The sequence below is a fragment of the Xyrauchen texanus genome, chromosome 2 (genome assembly GCF_025860055.1).
Source record: "Xyrauchen texanus isolate HMW12.3.18 chromosome 2, RBS_HiC_50CHRs, whole genome shotgun sequence".
Taxonomy (NCBI): domain Eukaryota; kingdom Metazoa; phylum Chordata; class Actinopteri; order Cypriniformes; family Catostomidae; genus Xyrauchen; species Xyrauchen texanus.
The window spans coordinates 5,220,561-5,239,361 of record NC_068277.1 but is presented as its reverse complement, the minus strand read 5'-3'; the positions used below and the strand labels follow the sequence as shown (position 1 = coordinate 5,239,361).

The 18,801-nt window shown below is 40.3% G+C and overlaps 2 protein-coding genes across 2 annotated transcripts; both read right to left on the bottom strand.

Moving 5' to 3' along the window:
• Positions 1–1,919: 1,919 nt before the first annotated feature.
• On the bottom strand, positions 1,920–12,486 carry LOC127661694 (tyrosine-protein kinase Lyn-like). Its single transcript, XM_052152526.1, has 13 exons — positions 12,399–12,486; positions 11,242–11,351; positions 11,059–11,104; positions 10,828–10,933; positions 9,346–9,444; positions 8,760–8,863; positions 8,519–8,668; positions 8,257–8,409; positions 4,472–4,654; positions 4,279–4,355; positions 2,981–3,134; positions 2,671–2,802; positions 1,920–2,487 (listed from the first exon to the last, which is right to left on the bottom strand). Exons 2-13 carry the CDS (start codon positions 11,344–11,346, stop codon positions 2,294–2,296), a joined length of 1,503 nt encoding a protein of 500 aa, XP_052008486.1. The 5' UTR covers positions 11,347–11,351; positions 12,399–12,486; the 3' UTR covers positions 1,920–2,293.
• Positions 12,487–15,328: 2,842 nt separating this feature from the next.
• Positions 15,329–17,742, bottom strand: LOC127652246 (E-selectin-like). Its single transcript, XM_052138384.1, has 5 exons — positions 17,666–17,742; positions 17,506–17,549; positions 16,890–17,264; positions 15,996–16,084; positions 15,329–15,683 (listed from the first exon to the last, which is right to left on the bottom strand). Exons 1-5 carry the CDS (start codon positions 17,740–17,742, stop codon positions 15,540–15,542), a joined length of 729 nt encoding a protein of 242 aa, XP_051994344.1. The 3' UTR covers positions 15,329–15,539.
• Positions 17,743–18,801: the final 1,059 nt, after the last annotated feature.

Genomic DNA, 18,801 nt, shown 5'->3' with positions numbered 1-18,801 from the left:
CTGTAAATTATACAAGGAACCATCTGGACTTATTAGAGCCATCACATTAATACATTTACATTTATGCATCTGGCAGATGCTTTTATCCAAAGCGACTTACAGTGCACTTATTACAGGGACAATCCCCCCGGAGCAACCTGGAGTTAAGTGCCTTACTCAAGGACACAATGATAGTGGCTGTGGGGATCAAACCAGTGACCTTCTGATTACAAGTTTACCAGTTATGTGGTTTAGACCACTACACCACCACTCCACTAATAGTGTGCGAGGGTTTTTATTTTATTAACCCTAACCATCGGAGCAGTTCAAGCTTGATGTATCACTTGTTTTCAGCATGGGGCAGTAAGCGATACTAGGACTGACGCATTCAAACACATCTGGACGGAGCGCAGATCTGAATGCATGGAGCTCGAGGTAAGTCTTTCTAAGTTAACTATTTCATTTGAAAGTGACCTAAAAACACTGTTTGACGCCACGCAGCCTAAGTGAGATGCTCAAAGCGTCCACATGATGCATGTTATTGGACGCGTCCTTGGAAAAGCACTTGTAATAAATCTCGGACAGATTGAAGCAATCAGTATCAAAACTGGATTTCTGGGCTCTGAAGACCAATGCTCGGCTTATGTTTAATATGTATTGCCTTCTAAAGCCACTTATCAATCCTTTACTCTGCTGCCACTAATATAATGCAATGCATTTTCATTATCTGAATTATATTCATAATATATTAAGTATAATTATTTAATCATAAAATGTAAAGTTATTTGAGGGCAAATGTGCAAATAATTGCATTTTGGGATTTTTCAAATGAAGTTTGCATGTTTTTTAAACACAGACCTACCAAGACTGGCTGGTTTTTACGAGCGGTTCAATTGGGTGTTTTTCAAACCTTGTGTTCATGCTTGCCTCTCTTATGGACGATAAATTTCTCTGCGGTTGCCAAGCATGTTTGCGTTAATCGCTTGAGTTTTAGGATTTGTTCTTGAGTTGCGACGCGTTCCTGTTGCAGAACCTTGCCACAACATCATTGGGGATTGACGTGTCAGGTGTGGGGAGAAATGGTGACCCTGTCTAAAATTCAGGCCTACCTTTTAGGTGGTACATGTGATCCCTCAGCGATCTCTGGAGTCTCTGGCTCCATGGCTGGTTAGTCGAGATGGAAAGTCATTGCTCAAGAATGGATTGAGTGATTGACCAGACCATAGATGATTACCTAACAGAGGAAGAGCTACTGGATGGTGATGATGAGGCTGATATGTCAGTATTACCTCGAGGTATTGCTTCAGTTGGCCTCATAGGGGCATTCATGCCAAATCTGTTCTTGTGCTAAAAAAGCTAGACGCAGTGCAATAAATGGGGCTGAACAAAGGCATTTGATGTGATGTGATGCTGCTTTAGTAGAACAGTTCCACATGATCAATATCAGTCCGGACTTGGTGCGGTGGTGGCGTAGTGGGCTAAAGCACATTACTGGTCATCAGAAGGTTGCTGGTTCGATCCCCACAGCCACCACCATTGTGTCCTTGAGCAAGGCACTTAACTCCAGGTTGCTCCGGGGGGATTGTCCCTGTAATAAGGGCTCTGTAAGTCGCTTTGGATAAAAGCGTCTGCCAAATGCATAAATGTAAATGCATTCGAATACCAAAATCACTAATATATATATATATTATATATAAATCTGGGTTACAGTGAGGCACTTACAATGGAAGTCAATGGGGCCAGTCTGTAAATGGTAAAATACTGTTTGCAAGATGTAAACAATATGCATGTAAATATGATTTTAGTGCAATAAACATTTTCTGTGTAAAGTTGTGGCCAATTTTACAATTTGTTGCCATGATGATGAATTGACAACACCCTAAAACGAGTGTTAAAAATGACAATTTAAATGACTTCAGTGCTCAAATAATACAAGTTTTAACAGAAGAATTAAAGCAAGTGCTTTTATCAAATTATTATATATTTATAATTATAATAAATGGTCATATATATTAGGCTAGTTTATGTATAAAGCAAGGTCTGTTGAAAAATATCGCCTTAACACATGCACTTAAATACTGATAATGCCCTTGATATCAACACTATTATAAAAATGAAAACTAGTGAAAGCAAAAATGTGTTTAAAACTAGTGAAAAGCTGAAATGGTGACCTGCTCCAGCACCTCAGATACACTTTAACCTAAATGATTCATTGAAGTCCATGGACTCATTGTGGCAACTGCTCAAGTATTAAAGTACAAGTTCAATGAAGCGCTCCTTTAAATGTCCTGTTTGCATGCCAGTCATTGTTTTGTTATTGGTACTGGCCCTCAGTGGCTGTGTTATAATCCTCCAGGACACTCTGCATGTACTCAAACGTGGGTCTCTCTTCTGGTTTGGACTTCCAGCACATCTTCATGATGTCATAGAGCTCTTGAGGGCAGTTCTCGGGGCACTGCATCCGATATCCCCGCTGAACTCGTGCAATCACCTCACTGTTGCCCAGGCCTGGAGAAGAGAGACCGAGAGTGACTGAAAACCTGATGCTGATTTGACCCACTCAGTCTGTACAGAGATATTCATTCTGCAAAGTCTTGAAAGGTCTTGTTTTTGCCACCAGGTGGCAGCAAAGGTAGTTCCATGTGGCATATACACTTTAACACTAGGTGAACTGTAATATGTTCTGTTTACCTGCATAGGGGACTCTGCCGTAAGTGATATTTTCATATATTAGGATACCAAAAGACCACATGTCTGATTTAATGGTGAAAGAACCATAAAAAATGGCTTCAGGGGCCGTCCATTTGATTGGGAATTTAGCTCCTAAGAGACATGAAGACAAACAATTAGATAGGATGTTGCATAGATTGACAGATAGATACATAGACCGCCAGAAGTGTGTGTGTGTGTGTGTGTACACGTGTGTATGTGATGCATATACTGTACATAGAGAAACTGACAGAAAGACCATTAGATAGATAGACGGACAGTGTATGTATACCTTCTCTCGCTGAATACTCGTTGTCTTCGATGACTCTGGCTAGGCCAAAGTCTGCAATTTTACACAGTAGACTTTCACTGACTAGTACATTAGCGGCACGCAGATCTCTGTGGATGAAGTTCTTCTTTTCAAGATACGCCATGCCTTCTGCTATCTATAACAAACACACACTTCACGCATCACAGGCGTCTCAGTTCCCTTACGTTAAACATGCAAAGTCTATAAATATCAAGTCTGTTAGAAGAAAAATACCATTTGACTTAAAGGGGTCTTATAATACACTCTTGGTCTGGGGAAAACATTTGCAGATCTGAAAATTATAGCATGTTTCCATAGTATAATAAACACTCATCATATGACTAATTTTCCTCTGAACATATTTAGTGCAAGTCTATATCTTCCACTTCATTGTCGCACCCTTCAGATGTCACAAATGCAAACATACATATGTAAATGTGAATTCATATCTTAAAGTTGCACTAGGTACAGTATTTTGGTTAAAAATGAAAGTTTTGAACACTGAGTACATACATTTAATGTATTTTTTTTTTAAATCAATCAACTACGTTCTTACCCAGATTCACAACGGCAAGCCTACATAATACAAAAATATTGCAAGTGGATTTGGCATGAAAGCACTGGCTTATGAAAGGCATCTTTGTGTCGTTACGTCATGCCCGTAAACACAGAAAAGAAGAACCTGCTGTCTCGTTCCCATGAAAAAACTACGGAGGCCTGGGTAGCTCAGTGGTAAAGACGTTGCTACCACTCCTGGAGTTCGCTAGTTCGAATCCCAGAGCATGCTGAGTGACTCCAGCCAGGTCTCCTAAGCAACCAAATTGGGCCTGGTTGCTAGGGAGGGTAGAGTCACATGGGGTAACCTCCTCGTGGTCGCTATAATGTGGTTTGTTCTCGGTGGGGCACGTGGTGAGTTGAGCGTGGATGCCGCGGTGTGTGGCGCGAAGCCTCCACATACGCTATGTCTCGGTGGCGACGCGCTCAACAAGCCATGTGAAAAGATGCTTCCATTGACCATCTCCTAGTCGTGATCACACACAGGTGATGTCCAGTGAGCTCAAATCAGGAGATTCATCCACCAGAAGAGCAGTGCTGAAGCACGACTGACGTAAAGTGTTCTTCTGCAATGTGCTTGCAATTTTACATTTCAACCACAGATGTCGCTAGAGAGCACAAAGTTACGTAGTGCAGCTTTAAATGTATTTAAAGTGTGTGTGTGTGTGTGTGTGTGTGTGTGTGTGTGTGTGTGTGTGTGTGTGTGAGAGAGAGAGCGTTTTTACTTGGGCACAAAAATCGATGATTTTAGGAAGCTTAACTTTTCTGCCAGCTGGACTCTTCAGGAAATCCAACAGACTTCCTAACATTAAAAGACAGACAGATATAAGGATGAATGCAAGTATGAGTGTGTGTAAAGTCACAGGTTTGTGTTTGAATTAGAGATGGAGACCTATTGCTAGTATTTTGTGTGTGTACCGTTAGCCATAAACTCTGTGATGATGTAGATTGGTGGGGTTTTGGTCACCACGGCGTAAAGGCGAACAAGCCGCTCATGCTGCAGGGTTTTCATAAGGTTTGCTTCCTGGAGAAACGCCTCCACTGACATGCTGCCGGGCTTCAGTGTCTTCACTGCTACTTTAGTGCTGTTTTTATAGTTCGCTGAGAGACGGAGAGAGAAAAGAGCACAGTGAATTTGTTACTATGGCAGTGATGATAACGTGCATTTATAAATATCTAAACTGTTGAAACAATTTAAGAAAGTGGACAAAACATTTGAGTTGAAGTGTGTAACTTTTTCAGTGTTTAAACACTATCCCAGCTTAATATGCAGAGACAACTACAAGCAATTTAAAGGTTAATTTTCTAGAAAACTGTAAACACTCTGTCTCTGTGGCACTTTGAAAATCCGCTTAGACCGCTTAGACCTGTCCCAACAATGTTACTCAACTAATGGCATGAGTTGGGGGAGGGACTGTTTGAACAACAGCAGACGTCAATCTGTTTAAATAGCCATGATTCATATGTTGTTTGAAAGCTCTCAAAGATTAGAATACAACCAGCCTATATAGCAAGTTATAGCTATATTAAATATATGTCTTTGATAATTATGTTAGTGTTGCTTATATGCCTCGACTTTGCTTAAAACTTCACGAAAAATAAACAGAACATAAATATCACACACCATTATTCAGAGGAGGTGATTATCTTTCAAACGAGTCCACACACAAGATAGTCAGATGCAAAGATCATTAGATAATCCACATGAAGCACAATGTTACATATGGCCACCAGAAGATGGCGCCAAGTAAATAACACAGACTCGATGACTCAAATGGCACAGAATGAAACTCATTCTGTTAAATCTCATTGCTAAAATCATGTCTACATGCTATGCAAACCTTTAGTCATTGTTGTGTTTGCATGTGTAATTAGTTCTTATGTGCAATTATTATGTTTTATTTGTTTGGTGAAGTTTTTGGACACTTTGATAAATGATTTTTGTAATGCTATAACTTTTTGTTGCTTTGTCGTATCAACACAAAATCTTTCTCAGATACTGTTGACATGATTGAGAACAACAACAACAACAAAAAAGCAGTTTTTTGGAGCTACTTTATTTACACCCAGAGATATATAATGTCATCTAATCTTTAAGAGCTTACAAACAACATATGAGTCATGGCTATTTAAGCACAATAATACGTACAGTGCAATTTTTTCCCAAAATTATAAAAAAGGAACATTTCTGATTCGTCTGCAAATTTCAAAGCACTTGTTCAGTTTTGGTCATAATGTCAGCATGCATTGGAAATGAGAGCATATAAACTATTTTGTGTTAGTCAAGACTGTAGTTGTTAATATTTAGATGTGTTTTGCTCACGGGTGGGCCCATCCAAGCTTAAAGGGTTTAAATGAAAAAAAAATGTTTTTAATTCAATAATACATTTAATTCATTTATTTAAGCTGAAGTCCTACAGAAAAATTATTTAAAAAGTACATTTTTGGCTCAATTTGTTTTGTGATTTTTCAGAAGTTTCTTAGGCCGAGAGTCTCAGAATGGCTCATAATCTGTATCATTAAAAAAGTAGAAACGTTTTCTTCACAACGATACCAAACACTTGACCCTCTTTTTGTTTTATTGAGATATAAGTCTTTAATTTTATGTATCCTGTTGAAATGGGAAATTTTTAAAAGCACCTTTAGAGCTAAAAGGGTTAATAAGAATTTATTAATAATAAAAAAGATTTATGAGGTAAACAGGAAGTGGTTTTGATGTATAAAAAAAGAGCCCAATCTCATGAAAATATGCCCGGGTCACATTTCACCCCTGAAACAAATCATGATTTCTGCATTATAACAAGTGTTGGGTTTAATCCAATTACAAAGTGCATAATAGAGTTAAGCTTATTTTGTATATATTTTTGATATTTTAATACATGAATTATGGCCCTGTAACGAGTCACCGTGAAGGAGAAATGTGAGGTGTTGAGTGTACAATGAAGAAATATATTATTTTGAATTAGTTGAATGGAAAAGTAACTTAAAAGTAATGCAATTACTTTTTCAATGAAGTATTTATTAAAGTAATATGAGTACAGTTTGAGAAATACAGTAGTGGATTACTATTTTAAAGTGATGTACCCTACACTGATTTTAACGTTATTTTCCTGACAATTATCGGTAAACATATGCCGGCTGTAATGAGGTATTATCATGTTACAACACCTACAGTGTGCAGAATGATTTTTATGTGGCTTGTTGTATGTATTGCATCAGTTTCCTGGTGAAACGAACACTAGATGCGCTACAACAACAATGACTTTTATTCCCTTTCACACATATTAGAGTAAACGGCAGATAATCAGTTCACAAACACGTACTTTTCACTCTGTTCCTCACACAATGCTTTATGACATCTAAACACTTTTACTATAGCGCATGACTTGTAAGACGGTACATATAAATGTTTGCATTACATAAACAACTACATTTACAAACTTATGCAAGTGCGATTACATTGCGTGGCAGCTCAACTTATAGAGCATTGCACTTGCGTTACAAAGGACCGGGACACGAGTCCTGAAGAGTCAAACCAGAAGGGGCATTGAAACGTCACAAAATTATGCGGTTTCTTCAGCAATTCCGTTTTTCATCTCACATTTGCTTTTTATGACACCATCAGCGAGGTTTAGGTTTAAAGGTGCACTCTGCCATTTTTTCCTCATCAAAAAAAGTTTAACTCCTAAAGACTTATATGTAGGAAATCATGAGCACTCAGTCAAATGAAGACTCCAGTCATATCAGTAACCTTATAAAAGCTGTTTTATTCTACATGGAGAGGGTCCGCACATGGGGGCGGCCATATTGGAATCACATGACCAGCTGAATACTACTTGCTTAATCTCAGTAATTCAGTAACGTCCTGTTATTGGACACTTTCACTCATTGATTAAAGTCCTCATGGCTGACTGTGAATACTACATTTCTACAATGGCATCTGAAACTGAAACTATTGATTTTAAATGATGCTGCATCCGAGCCACTAGGTGTCAGTGTACATCCAAGACGACACAAAGACAAAAGTTACTGAGGGCACCTTTAAGGTTTTGGGTAGGAAGGTAGGGTTTGTTGATTTAAAACTTGATCGAGCATTAACCTCAACCTTATCTGTTTGGGAGAATATTTAACTCGCTTTTAGCGCCACACAGTGGACATTTCACCTCGGAACTGTCGCGATTCGTGTAATGAACCACATAAAATCATTTGGCAAAAATGTCGCCAAAGTCACTTAATTATCAAGAGGTCAGGCTGACATTCCCCCCCTAAAAATTTGATTCCCATAATGCTTACGGATGTTTTACATTTGAGTGTGTTTGTAATGCTCAGGCCTTATTCACAGCAGCGCCATCTTTGATTTTTGACAGGAATTGCAAAAAGCTGTGAGGGATAGACGTACACTGTCTTCGATGGGTTAAACTGGAGTTTGAAGTCTTTTTGGATCGTTCCACTGGCGACATTTTTTTCCAAGAACGTTCAGTAGACTAAAAAGCGACATACATCACGAGAGGAAAATCTGACGTGATCTAAGAGGCTTTATCCCGTGCGTGCCATTGAAGAGACTGTACGTCTATCCCTTAATAAATAATATTTCAGGTTTCTCGAGAGTCATCCTGTCGCATCCTTCTTGCTTCTTATCTGGTGCTGTTTCTGATTACCCACAAAAATAAAACAAGCGTAAACGCAAAGGCAAACTCGCTCACCCAACCAGACCTCTCCAAACTGGCCAGCACCGAGTCTCTTTACCATACGCAGTGCGTCTTTGGGGATCTCCCAGGCGTCCTGGTCCCATAGAGTGACATCTTGAGGCTTTACGCACACTTTATCCAAACATCTACAAAGACCATCAGCGTTTTCTGCACAGACAACAAACACATTTTCCCTTGGTATAACATTGGCAGGTTTGTGTACAGAGACCCCAAGATATATTTCAATGAAATCAAAAGCGGCTCATGAAGTCTTTACTCTGGTAGTGTTTGATGAGGTCTTGCAACTGTCTGAAGGTGATTTGGGGTGAAATGTAGAATCCTCCCTTCTCAAGTGTGCGGATCTTATAATGCTTGATCTGATCTGAACCATCAGGATTCACGTCTCTCACAGACATGGAGTAATTTCCTGAAGCGACAGACAGAGTGGTTTGTGTACTCTCGGAGAGCTCTTTGAATGGTTTGGGAAGGAAATGTTTGTGGATTTGTGAAAAGCTAACCTTTAGTCGTCTCACTCTCCCGAATGAGGAAGGCTCCTGGTTTGTTGGCGGGGGCCAGCAGTTGTCTCTCAGCATCCCTTCTGCTAATGTTCTTAAAAAACCACCTTACACAATCAGAAGAAATGCAGATCATGCTAGCTTTGCTTTTAAATGCATCACTTGTCTCATATTTAATCTCAAGCAGGGCTGGACTGGTAATCTGGCATACCGGGCATTTTCCCGGGCTCATTTTAGCTTATCGCGGCCCATTCGGCCTGTTTCGCGGCTGACCCACCGTCCCGCTCGGGTCTCCCGATGGCCAGTCCACCCCTGATCGGCCCCAAACTGCGTCGGGCCATCGGGAGAGTCGAGCGGCCCGGTGGGTCAGCCACGAAACAGGCCGAATGGCCTGCTATAAGCTAAAATGAGCCGCCATGTTATGCAGAATGGACCACAAAATGGCACCACGATATACAGAAAGGGACAGCGAACACCCCCCCAGAGGAAAAAAAGCTTAAATCTGCTTGTTTAAAAAAAGAAATCAACCCCTCGGACATGAAATTGGCAGAAGAAACACATATATGTGTGTATGTGTATTAAGTCTCACTCATTTGCGTCTATGATGCCATCTGACGTGACATAGTTTGAAGGTATAAGACCCTCACGTCCCGAGGACAAAGATTTGGCTCTCCACCAATCACCATCCCTAGTAAAAAAAAATATAAATAACATTTTAGAAGCATTTTTTTGTTCTTTTTTTGGCATTAGGACATATAGTGTACTGCACATTGCCATTTTTATTATTATTATTCTTTTAACCTGTTGATACGCAATCGCCCGCACGCGGTGGTGACGTCACTCCGCTTACATTTAATATATAATTTACCGTCTATAAATGTAATTAATGTTACATTATACATCTTTTCAAAGGTCAACATTGATATCAGATCTCTGTTTCACGATAGCAATCCTCCAGAAACAGCAGTTGAGTTATTTGTGCAGGAGTACAAATGAAAACTTGCGATATCAAAACGGGACTTTTATTATGAAAACACGATCGTCAGATGAATCCAGTTCAACACACTTGGGTCAATCGTCCATGACAAGTGTTCATTGACAAACATCCAATAGCACTTTTTGTCCATAAAAGTGATAAATCTGAGAAATATTGATTTACTCTCCATTGTTTACATGAGATCTCGCCTTCGTCATCGTTCTTCAACAAACTGCGATCTGAGCAGCATTCATGTTGTAAAACTGTTTATGATCTGATATATTAGAGTCTCATAAACAAAACCAGCCATCTCCAAAGTCTATTTTTAAAATGTGGTGTAGTTTTATTCATAATAGTCGAGCAGTGCAGTCAGATTTAGTGTTGACTTTGAGAGGCGGAGCTTAATTTTACTCTGAACGCTTCCAGCGATTTTACAGAGATTAAAGCTGCAGGAACTCATTTATTATTAAATCATCTTCAGATTTGAAGCGTAACTTCTTTAGACTCGTGACTTTGAGAACATTGTATTTCTGGGTTGTCTTGGCACTTTTATTATTGTTATTTTAGATTATAAAAACATGTTCAGCACAAAATATATCCATTACTATAAACATCAGCTTCTCTAACTTTAAAAAATAACAACATATATTAATTATATTAAACTTGGGGAATAAAGCCCAAAGTGTCTCTTTCAAAAGATACAACTGTGTCCAAACTCCAAAGAGTCCCGTAAATACAACCATTTATGTTCAGGTGTGTCATTTTCATGGTTTGTGCTCAAAAAGGGGGCGTTCATCAACAGGTTTATTTCCAGAACAGAAACTCATTATGTGACCCAAATGTTCTTCATTAGTGACACACAAAAGCTTTCATGTTAATGCTGTCATTCAATTGTATAGTATTACGCACATATAGTATTTATGTAATAAGGCTTCATCACACTAAAGTCATGTTAACTTGAACTCGCCCCATTCACTTCCATATAATCAACATTATACCACAAATGCTGTTGATTGAGCTGAACTTGTATTAAACCCGTTCCTTTAAAGCTTTTATAATCTATGAGATTGGTGGTGCTAAGTGTGTTATACTCACGCTGTTAATATTTTGAGTCTCTCTCCCTTCTTGAAGCCCAATTCTGACTGTGTCAAAGCCTTGTATGAAAACAGGGCGATAACGATTTGCTCCGGAGCACTGGAAGCTACATTCACATGTTCACATGACAACACGACACAAACAGGTTGATGATGATTAAAAGTAGGCGAGACCAATGAAACACAATGAATTTCTGAATGCATGTGTGTGTTTTCATGTGTAACGTGATACCATCCGCATTTTGTAGAATCTGTCCAGGAAGCAGGGATGTGGATCTCTAGAGATAGGCACATGCACATTTGGAATAAATCAGGGTACTTTTCAAGCAGCGTAAAATGATTTGAATACGCACTTTATTATTTGAACGATTTAACAGCAAATTGCAACATATGTTAGTTGCAATTGTTTCCTCACCTCTATCCTTGATGGGTCTCTGCTGTCACGGACGGTTTGAGGCATCTGCGTTTTCTGTTTCCCCGAGACTCCACTATTCTTCGCCCTAGAGCCCGCACAACCCATCCCACCTGGAAACAGGCTCTGTGTAAAATCTCATGTATTGGGGAGACCATGTGTACTCCAGTAAATACTTTATTTCTCGTGGTGTTTATTTATAAAAGACTATTTCTGTCTTGTCTACAAAAAACAGCGGGTCGGCTGCTAATCGCAGGGTTGGCGGTTCGATTCCCGGCCCACATGACTCCACATGCCAAAGTGTCCTTGGGCAAGACACTGAACCCCAATGGCAGGTTGGCACCTTGCATGGCAGCTCTCTATGTGTGTGTGTGTGTGTGTGTGAATGGGTGAATGAGACGCAGTGTAAAGGTTGACAGTACTGGTTCCCGGAGGGGTCTTCTGCCCCTGTAGCCCACCCGCCTCAAGGTTCGATGTGTTGTGCATTCTGCCACGCTACTCTTCTCACCAGAATTGTACAGAGCGGTTATCTGCGTTACCGTAGACTTACCGTACCAGTCTGACCATTCACTGTTGACCCCTCTCGTCAAAGGCATTTCAGTCCACAGAACTGCCGCTCACTGGATGATTTTTGTTTTTGGCACCATTCGGTGTAAATTCTAGAGACTGTTGTGTGTGAAAATCCCAGAAATACTCAAACCAGCCCGTCTGGCACCAACAATCATGCCACGCTCCAAATCACTGAGATCACTGTTACTGACCAGAAGTTTGGGGATTCAAGCCCCAGCACCGCCAAGATGCCACTGTTGGGCCCTTGAGCAAGGCCCTTGACTAGGCTTGTTGAGGAGTCTGCTACTTATTCCAAATATTAGTGCCAAGTACAAACAGTTGTTACATTAATGAGGTGGTTGTAAAACTAATTACAAAACATGGACATTTAAAATTGTGTTACAACCCTCCCCATCTGATCAGCCATGATATTGCCATTATGCAGCATGTGAACAGCTTGTGTTGGTGTTGTATATATATCAAACCAGCAATTCTGTCACTGATGTCAAATCAAATGGTAAAACAAACAATGTCATATATTCAGTAAAAATACAGATCAGCCAAATCAACACCTTTCATTGATTAAAGTTATATTTTAGCCCACTACTCACCAAATAATCCGTATTCCACTTCAAGTAAAGGATTAGATAGGCCTGAAGAAAGCTAGTATTTGAACCACAGAAGTTAAAGTAACTGGATGTTGGTAGCAGTCAGAATAAACAGAATAAAAAAACAAAACTAGGAACTACAAACTATCAACGTTAACTTGCTCATCCTGTTGTATTTGCATAAAGATGCGCTACAAAGATCAAAACTGAAGGGTCTTCTGCTCCCTTGGGACGCTGCAGACTAACCGTACATGATCAGCATGAAGTTTTGAATATTTCTGATATTATTCTCACATGAACACACACACACACACACACACACGTATATATACACACACACACACACACACACACACACACGTATATATACACACACACATATACACACACACAACACACACACACACATCCAGTGCATCCACAAAGTATTCACAACTCTTCACTTTTTCCACATTTTGTTATGTTACAGCCTTATTCCAAAATGGATTAAATTCATTATTTTCCTCAAAATTCTACAAACAATACCCCATAATGACAACGAGAAAGAAGTTTGTTTGAAATCTTTGCAAATGTATTACAAATTTAAAATTAAATAAAGCACATGTACATAAGTATTCACACCCTGTTGAAGCACTTTTGGCACCAATATGCAGCCTCAAGTCTTATTGTGTATGATGCTACAAGCTTGGCACACCTATTTTTGGGCAGTTTCTCCCATTCTTCTTTGCAGGACCTCTCAAGCTCCATCAGGTTGGATGAGGAGTGTCGGTGCACAGCCATTTTCAGATCTCTCCAGAGATGTTCAATCGGATTCAAGTCTGGGCTCTGGCTGGGCCACTCAAGGACATTCACAGAGTTGTCCCGTAGCCACTCCTTTGTTATCTTGGCTGTGTGTTTAGGGTCGTTGTCCTGTTGGAAGATGAACCTTCGCCCCAGTCTGAGGTCCAGAGCACTCTGGAGCAGGTTTTCATCAAGGATGTCTCTGTACATTGCTGCATTCATCTTTCCCTCGATTCTGACTAGTCTCCCAGTTCCTGCCGCTGTAAAACATCCCCAGAGCATGATGCTGCCACCACCACGCTTCACTGCAGGGATGGGTTTGGTCAGGTGATGAGCGGTGCCTGGTGTCCTCCAGACATGACGCTTGCCATTCAGGCCAAAGAGTTCAATCTTTGTTTCATCAGACCAGAGAATTTTGTTTCTCATGGTCTGAGAGTCCTTCAGGTGCCTTTTGGCAAACTCCAGGCGGGCTGTCATGTGCCTTTTACTGAGGAGTGGCTTCCGTCTGGCCGCTCTACCATACAAGCCTGATTGGTGGAGTGCTGCAGAGATGGTTGTTCTTCTGGAAGGTTCTCCTCTCTCCACAGAGAAACGCTGGAGCTCTATCAGAGTGACCATCGGGTTCTTGGTCACCACAATGACTAAGGCCCTTCTCCCCCGATCGCTCGGTTTGGCCGGACGGCCAGCTCTAGTAAGAGACCTGGTGGTTCCAAACTGCCACTGATGGATGATGGAGGTCACTGTGCTCATTGGGACCTTCAATGCTGCAGAAATTGTTCTGTACCCTTCCTCAGATCTGTGCCTCGATACAATCCTGTCTCGGAGGTCTACAGACAATTCCTGCTCTGACATGCATTGTTAACTGTGGGACCTTATATAGACAGGTGTGTGCCTTTCCAAATCATGTCCAATCAACTGAATTTACCACAGGTGGACTCCAATCAAGTTGTAGAAACATCTCAAGGATGATCAGTGGAAACATTTACATTTATGCATTTGGCAGACGCTTTTATCCAAAGCGACTTACAGTGCACTTAATACAGGGACAATCCCCCCCGGAGCAACCTGGATTAAGTGTCTTGCTCAAGGACACAATGGTGGTGGCTGTGGGGATCGAACCAGCGACCTTCTGATTACCAGTTATGTGCTTTAGCCCACTACGCCACCACCACCACTCCATACAGGAAGCACCTGAGCTCAATTTTGAGTGTCATGGCAAAGGCTTTGAATACTTATGTACAAGGTTTCAAACAAATGTCTTTCTCGTTGTCATTATGGGATATTGTTTGTAGAATTTTGAGGAAAATAATGAATTTAATCCATTTTGGAATAAGGCTGTAACATAACAAAATATGTAAAAAGTGAAGCGCTGTGAATACTTTCCGGATGCACTGGATACGTCTATAAAACCCTCTTTCAGGACTCTGCAGGTCTTTCCAAATGACTTCTTGGATATTCAGTCAACTGGGTTCAACATTTCCCTTGGTGAAGTTTTGCTTTCTTCCACACCGCATGAATGTTGCTGTTGTACCATATTTAACAAATGTATGAATGGTGCTGCCAACTTTGACTACTGGAAATTGAAGTGCCTTGGAAATGTACTTACTATATATATAACCAGGTTTGGGAGAGTTACTTTTGAAATGTATTCCACTACAGATTACAGATTACATGCTGTAAAATGTAATTTGTAACTGTGGCAGGGCGGAGGGCGGGGCCGAGTCGTGATCCTACATACCCGGTCCCGTATTAGGCTAATACAGGACCGGGTGTGTAGGATCACGACCCAGTCCCGCCCTCCGCCCTGCCACGTTAGCTTATTCCGTTAGATTACTCAAGGTCAGTAATGTACTCTAAATACTTTGGATTACTTCTTCAGCTCTGGTAGATTTGTATCACTTGTTTAATCCCAGCTAACCCATCAGTTTACCAAAACCTCCCATGTTCTTTGCTATGACTCGTGTATACTTGCATGTTCTGGTATTGCAGTAATGACCTACAGGACATTTTTTGCCAGTAACCTGAAAAACAAGCATCAGAGACTCCAATGCGTCTCCCAAATCCTTTCAACCCTGTTGTACACAAAACATAATTACTGATAAACCTTGAAAGGTGCCACAGTTCAAGGTTTCACTTTAATTTAGCTCTTTATTTGCTTTAGTACATTTTCATTACATCAAACATATATTAAATTGCGCTACAGCACGCCGCAGGCTGTGGGACAAGTGATAAACTTCAAGAAAGTGTTCAGAGTATTTCTGCAGTATCACAAGCACATTCGCTAAAATGGGAGAGAATGTCAAAGCACACATGTTGAATAATTACTATACTACTGTTTGCTATTATTCAACAGCCTGTTCAGTTTTATTTATTGGTTATGGATAGGCAAGTCTCCTCAGGGGTATCCTTCTTCTGATACTTCTTTTGAAAGATATTTCCATCTGATTCGTTTCTCCATGTCAGTTTGACATTTTCTGGCAAACCATTCTCCTTCAGTATCTGCTGTATCTGATGGACAGAAACAGACTTTTAGCACTTTATTAGGAACAATGTGGTGTTACTCAAACCAACCCATCTGGCACCAACAATCATGCCACGGTCAAATCACATTTTTCCCCATTCTGATGGTTGAAGTGAACAAAACTAAACTAAAGCTCCTGACCCGTATCTGCATGATTTTATGCATTGCACTGCTGCCACACGATTGGCTGATTAGATCATTGCATGAATAAGTAGGTGTACAGGTGTATATATGAATATGCTCAGTGAGATTATCTTCAATATGCTGCATATCAGCTTCTGCCGTTCACTGCAACTCACCTTCTCTAATATCTCAGTCTTCACTCCTGGATCTCTTACATTTTGACTTGATTTCACCTCAACTCTCACAAATTGCATCCTGCTCCTCTCTGTGTGAACACACACACACACACACACAGACACACACACATACACAGACACACACACACACACACACATACATACGTACACATATATACACAGACATACACACACACAGACACACACACATATACAGACACACACACATACATACGCACACATATATACACAGACACACACAGACACACACACATATACAGACACACACACACACACACGCACACATATATACACAGACATACACAAACACATACACAGACACACACACACACGTACACAGACACACACAGACATACACACTCACACACACACACACACGGACATACACAGACACACACACACACACACACATACATACGCACACATATGTACACACACACATACACAGACACACGCACACACGCAGACACACACACACACACACACACACACACACACACACACACAGACATACACAGACACACATACACATACACACACACACAGACACACACACACACACACATACATACACACACACAGACACACACACAGACACACACACACACACACACATACATACACACACACACACACACATACACACTCACACATACATACACACTCACACATACATACACACTCACACACACACACACACACATACATACACACACACACAGACACACACACACACACACACACACAGACACACAGACACACACACACAGACACACACACACACACACACTCATCATTTTAATTTAAATTTAGTGTTCAGTTTAGGTCAAGTCAGAGAAGTGTTGAAATGTACAGGTAATGTTAAATACTCACCGCTGTAACACATAGAAGTTAATTTAGTCCCACAATCCAAATCATTCCACAATCCAGCAGGAGATGTTGCCACACATAATTGATTGCCACCATAATTGTTTGGCTGTCCAGATTCCCACGATGTACACATGGAGTTGCTCTGGTCGGACCAGATCCATGGAGCAGTTTGGCTTGTCTTATGGAGTCCAGTCCATATACGACTGTCTTGAAAGTCTTTGGGTATAGCCTTTACCAAATCATCAACATCTGTCTTGTCATCAATAGTGGCCAGATCAACGTAATGTTGTCTGCAGTATTTCTGTGCATCTGTCCACCTCATTGGCACAGAAATATAGTAAAACATATGAGGCAGAGAGAGTGCCACCTGTATCAGAGCTGAGATATGTTGTATAAATATTAGTGCTGCCGATTTAACGTGATCATTCAGTGTGATTAATTATACAAAAAATGATGTGTGCGCAATGGTGGTGTGGGGATCGAACCAGCAACCTTCTGATTACCAGTTATGTGCTTTAGCCATCACCACTCATTAAAGCCAAAGAAGGACATACCAAATACAGAACTAAGAACTTCTTAAATAACAATATTTATTAAAATAACAGTTTTTTAAACTAACCTGGCAAAAGCACCAAATGCAGACCAGTCTTCATCATGATACAACTGTAAGAAAACAAAAAAACTCACGTAACTACTCTGAAAAAGTTTTCTGTAAAAACTGTCCAATTTGAATATAAATAAATACATAAATCAACCAATGTATCGATAAAACCACTTACTTGTTCCGCTTCTGAAAGTCTGTGCAATGAGTGTGATGTCCTTCCCTCTCTGTGCTGGTGAAGGAGTTTAATGTCATTTTACATACTTTGCTAAATACACTGAAAACATTTGATAGTTAAATGGCAACAGGTTTTCCATAGTGATTAGTAGCTACTCTACTGGACATGCTCTGAAACGAAACTAAACTCCTCAATATCCCAGCTAACCCATCAGCGGACCACTAATACACTAATACCAGCCAGATAAACACAGCACCAACAAAACAAATGATCTATTGTTGTGCAATTACACTTTGGTGCTATTCATGTGTACTATTAATAGTTGCAATATCAGCATGGCTAACATTGGTGGTTTCAAAACTAATGGATGTTCTGATTTGTAAGTTACTTTGGTTAAGCTTTGGTTAGGGCCTCTGCTTTTCTCCATGTATATGCTTCCCCTGGGAGATATTATCAGGAATCATGGAATAAGTTTCCACTGCTATGCTGACGATACACAACTTTATATTTCTCCAAAACCTGATGAGATTTCACAATTCTCAAAATTAGCAGAGTGTATCAATGAAATAAAAGATTGGATGGCCAGAAATTTCCTTCTACTCAATTCTGACAAAACAGAGGTTCTAATTATTAGACCAAAAAACTCCCGCTAAAATATAATTTGACTCTAGATGGATGTACTGTTACATCATATTCAACAGCGAAGAACTTAGGTGTTATATTTGATACCAATCTGTCCTACAAATGTTTGTAGAACAGCATTCTTCCACCTAAGAAATATTGCTAAATTAAGGCACATGCTCTCGGTTGCTGATGCCGAAATACTAATTCATGCGTTCATGACCTCAAGACTAGATTATTGTAATGCATTACTGGGAGGATGTCCAGCAAGATCAATAAATAAACTTCAACTGGTTCAAAATGCAGCAGCCAGAGTGCTGACGAGAACCAAGAAATATGATCATATTAGCCCCATTTTATCATCGTTACATTGGCTACCTGTTAAATTCCGTATTGATTTTAAAAACTACGTACAAAGCTTTGAATGGCCTAGCTCTGCAGTACTTAAGTGATCTTCTACCACGCTATATTCCAACACGTTCCTTACGATCGCAAAATTCTGGCCTGTTAATAGT

Coding starts and splice junctions, on each gene's coding strand:
- LOC127661694 (XM_052152526.1), bottom strand. CDS start 11,346: ATGGGTTGTGCGGGCTCTAGGGCGAAGAATAGTGGAGTCTCGGGGAAA. Junction 8,864..9,345: donor GGCATCATAGACGCAAATGA/GTGAGACTTAAT, acceptor TGATTGTGTAAG/GTGGTTTTTTAAGAACATTA. Junction 8,410..8,518: donor CCTCATCAAACACTACCAGA/GTAAAGACTTCA, acceptor TTGTCTGTGCAG/AAAACGCTGATGGTCTTTGT.
- LOC127652246 (XM_052138384.1), bottom strand. CDS start 17,742: ATGACATTAAACTCCTTCACCAGCACAGAGAGGGAAGGACATCACACT. Junction 17,265..17,505: donor GCATTTGGTGCTTTTGCCAG/GTTAGTTTAAAA, acceptor AACATATCTCAG/CTCTGATACAGGTGGCACTC. Junction 15,684..15,995: donor AGACTGAGATATTAGAGAAG/GTGAGTTGCAGT, acceptor TCTGTCCATCAG/ATACAGCAGATACTGAAGGA.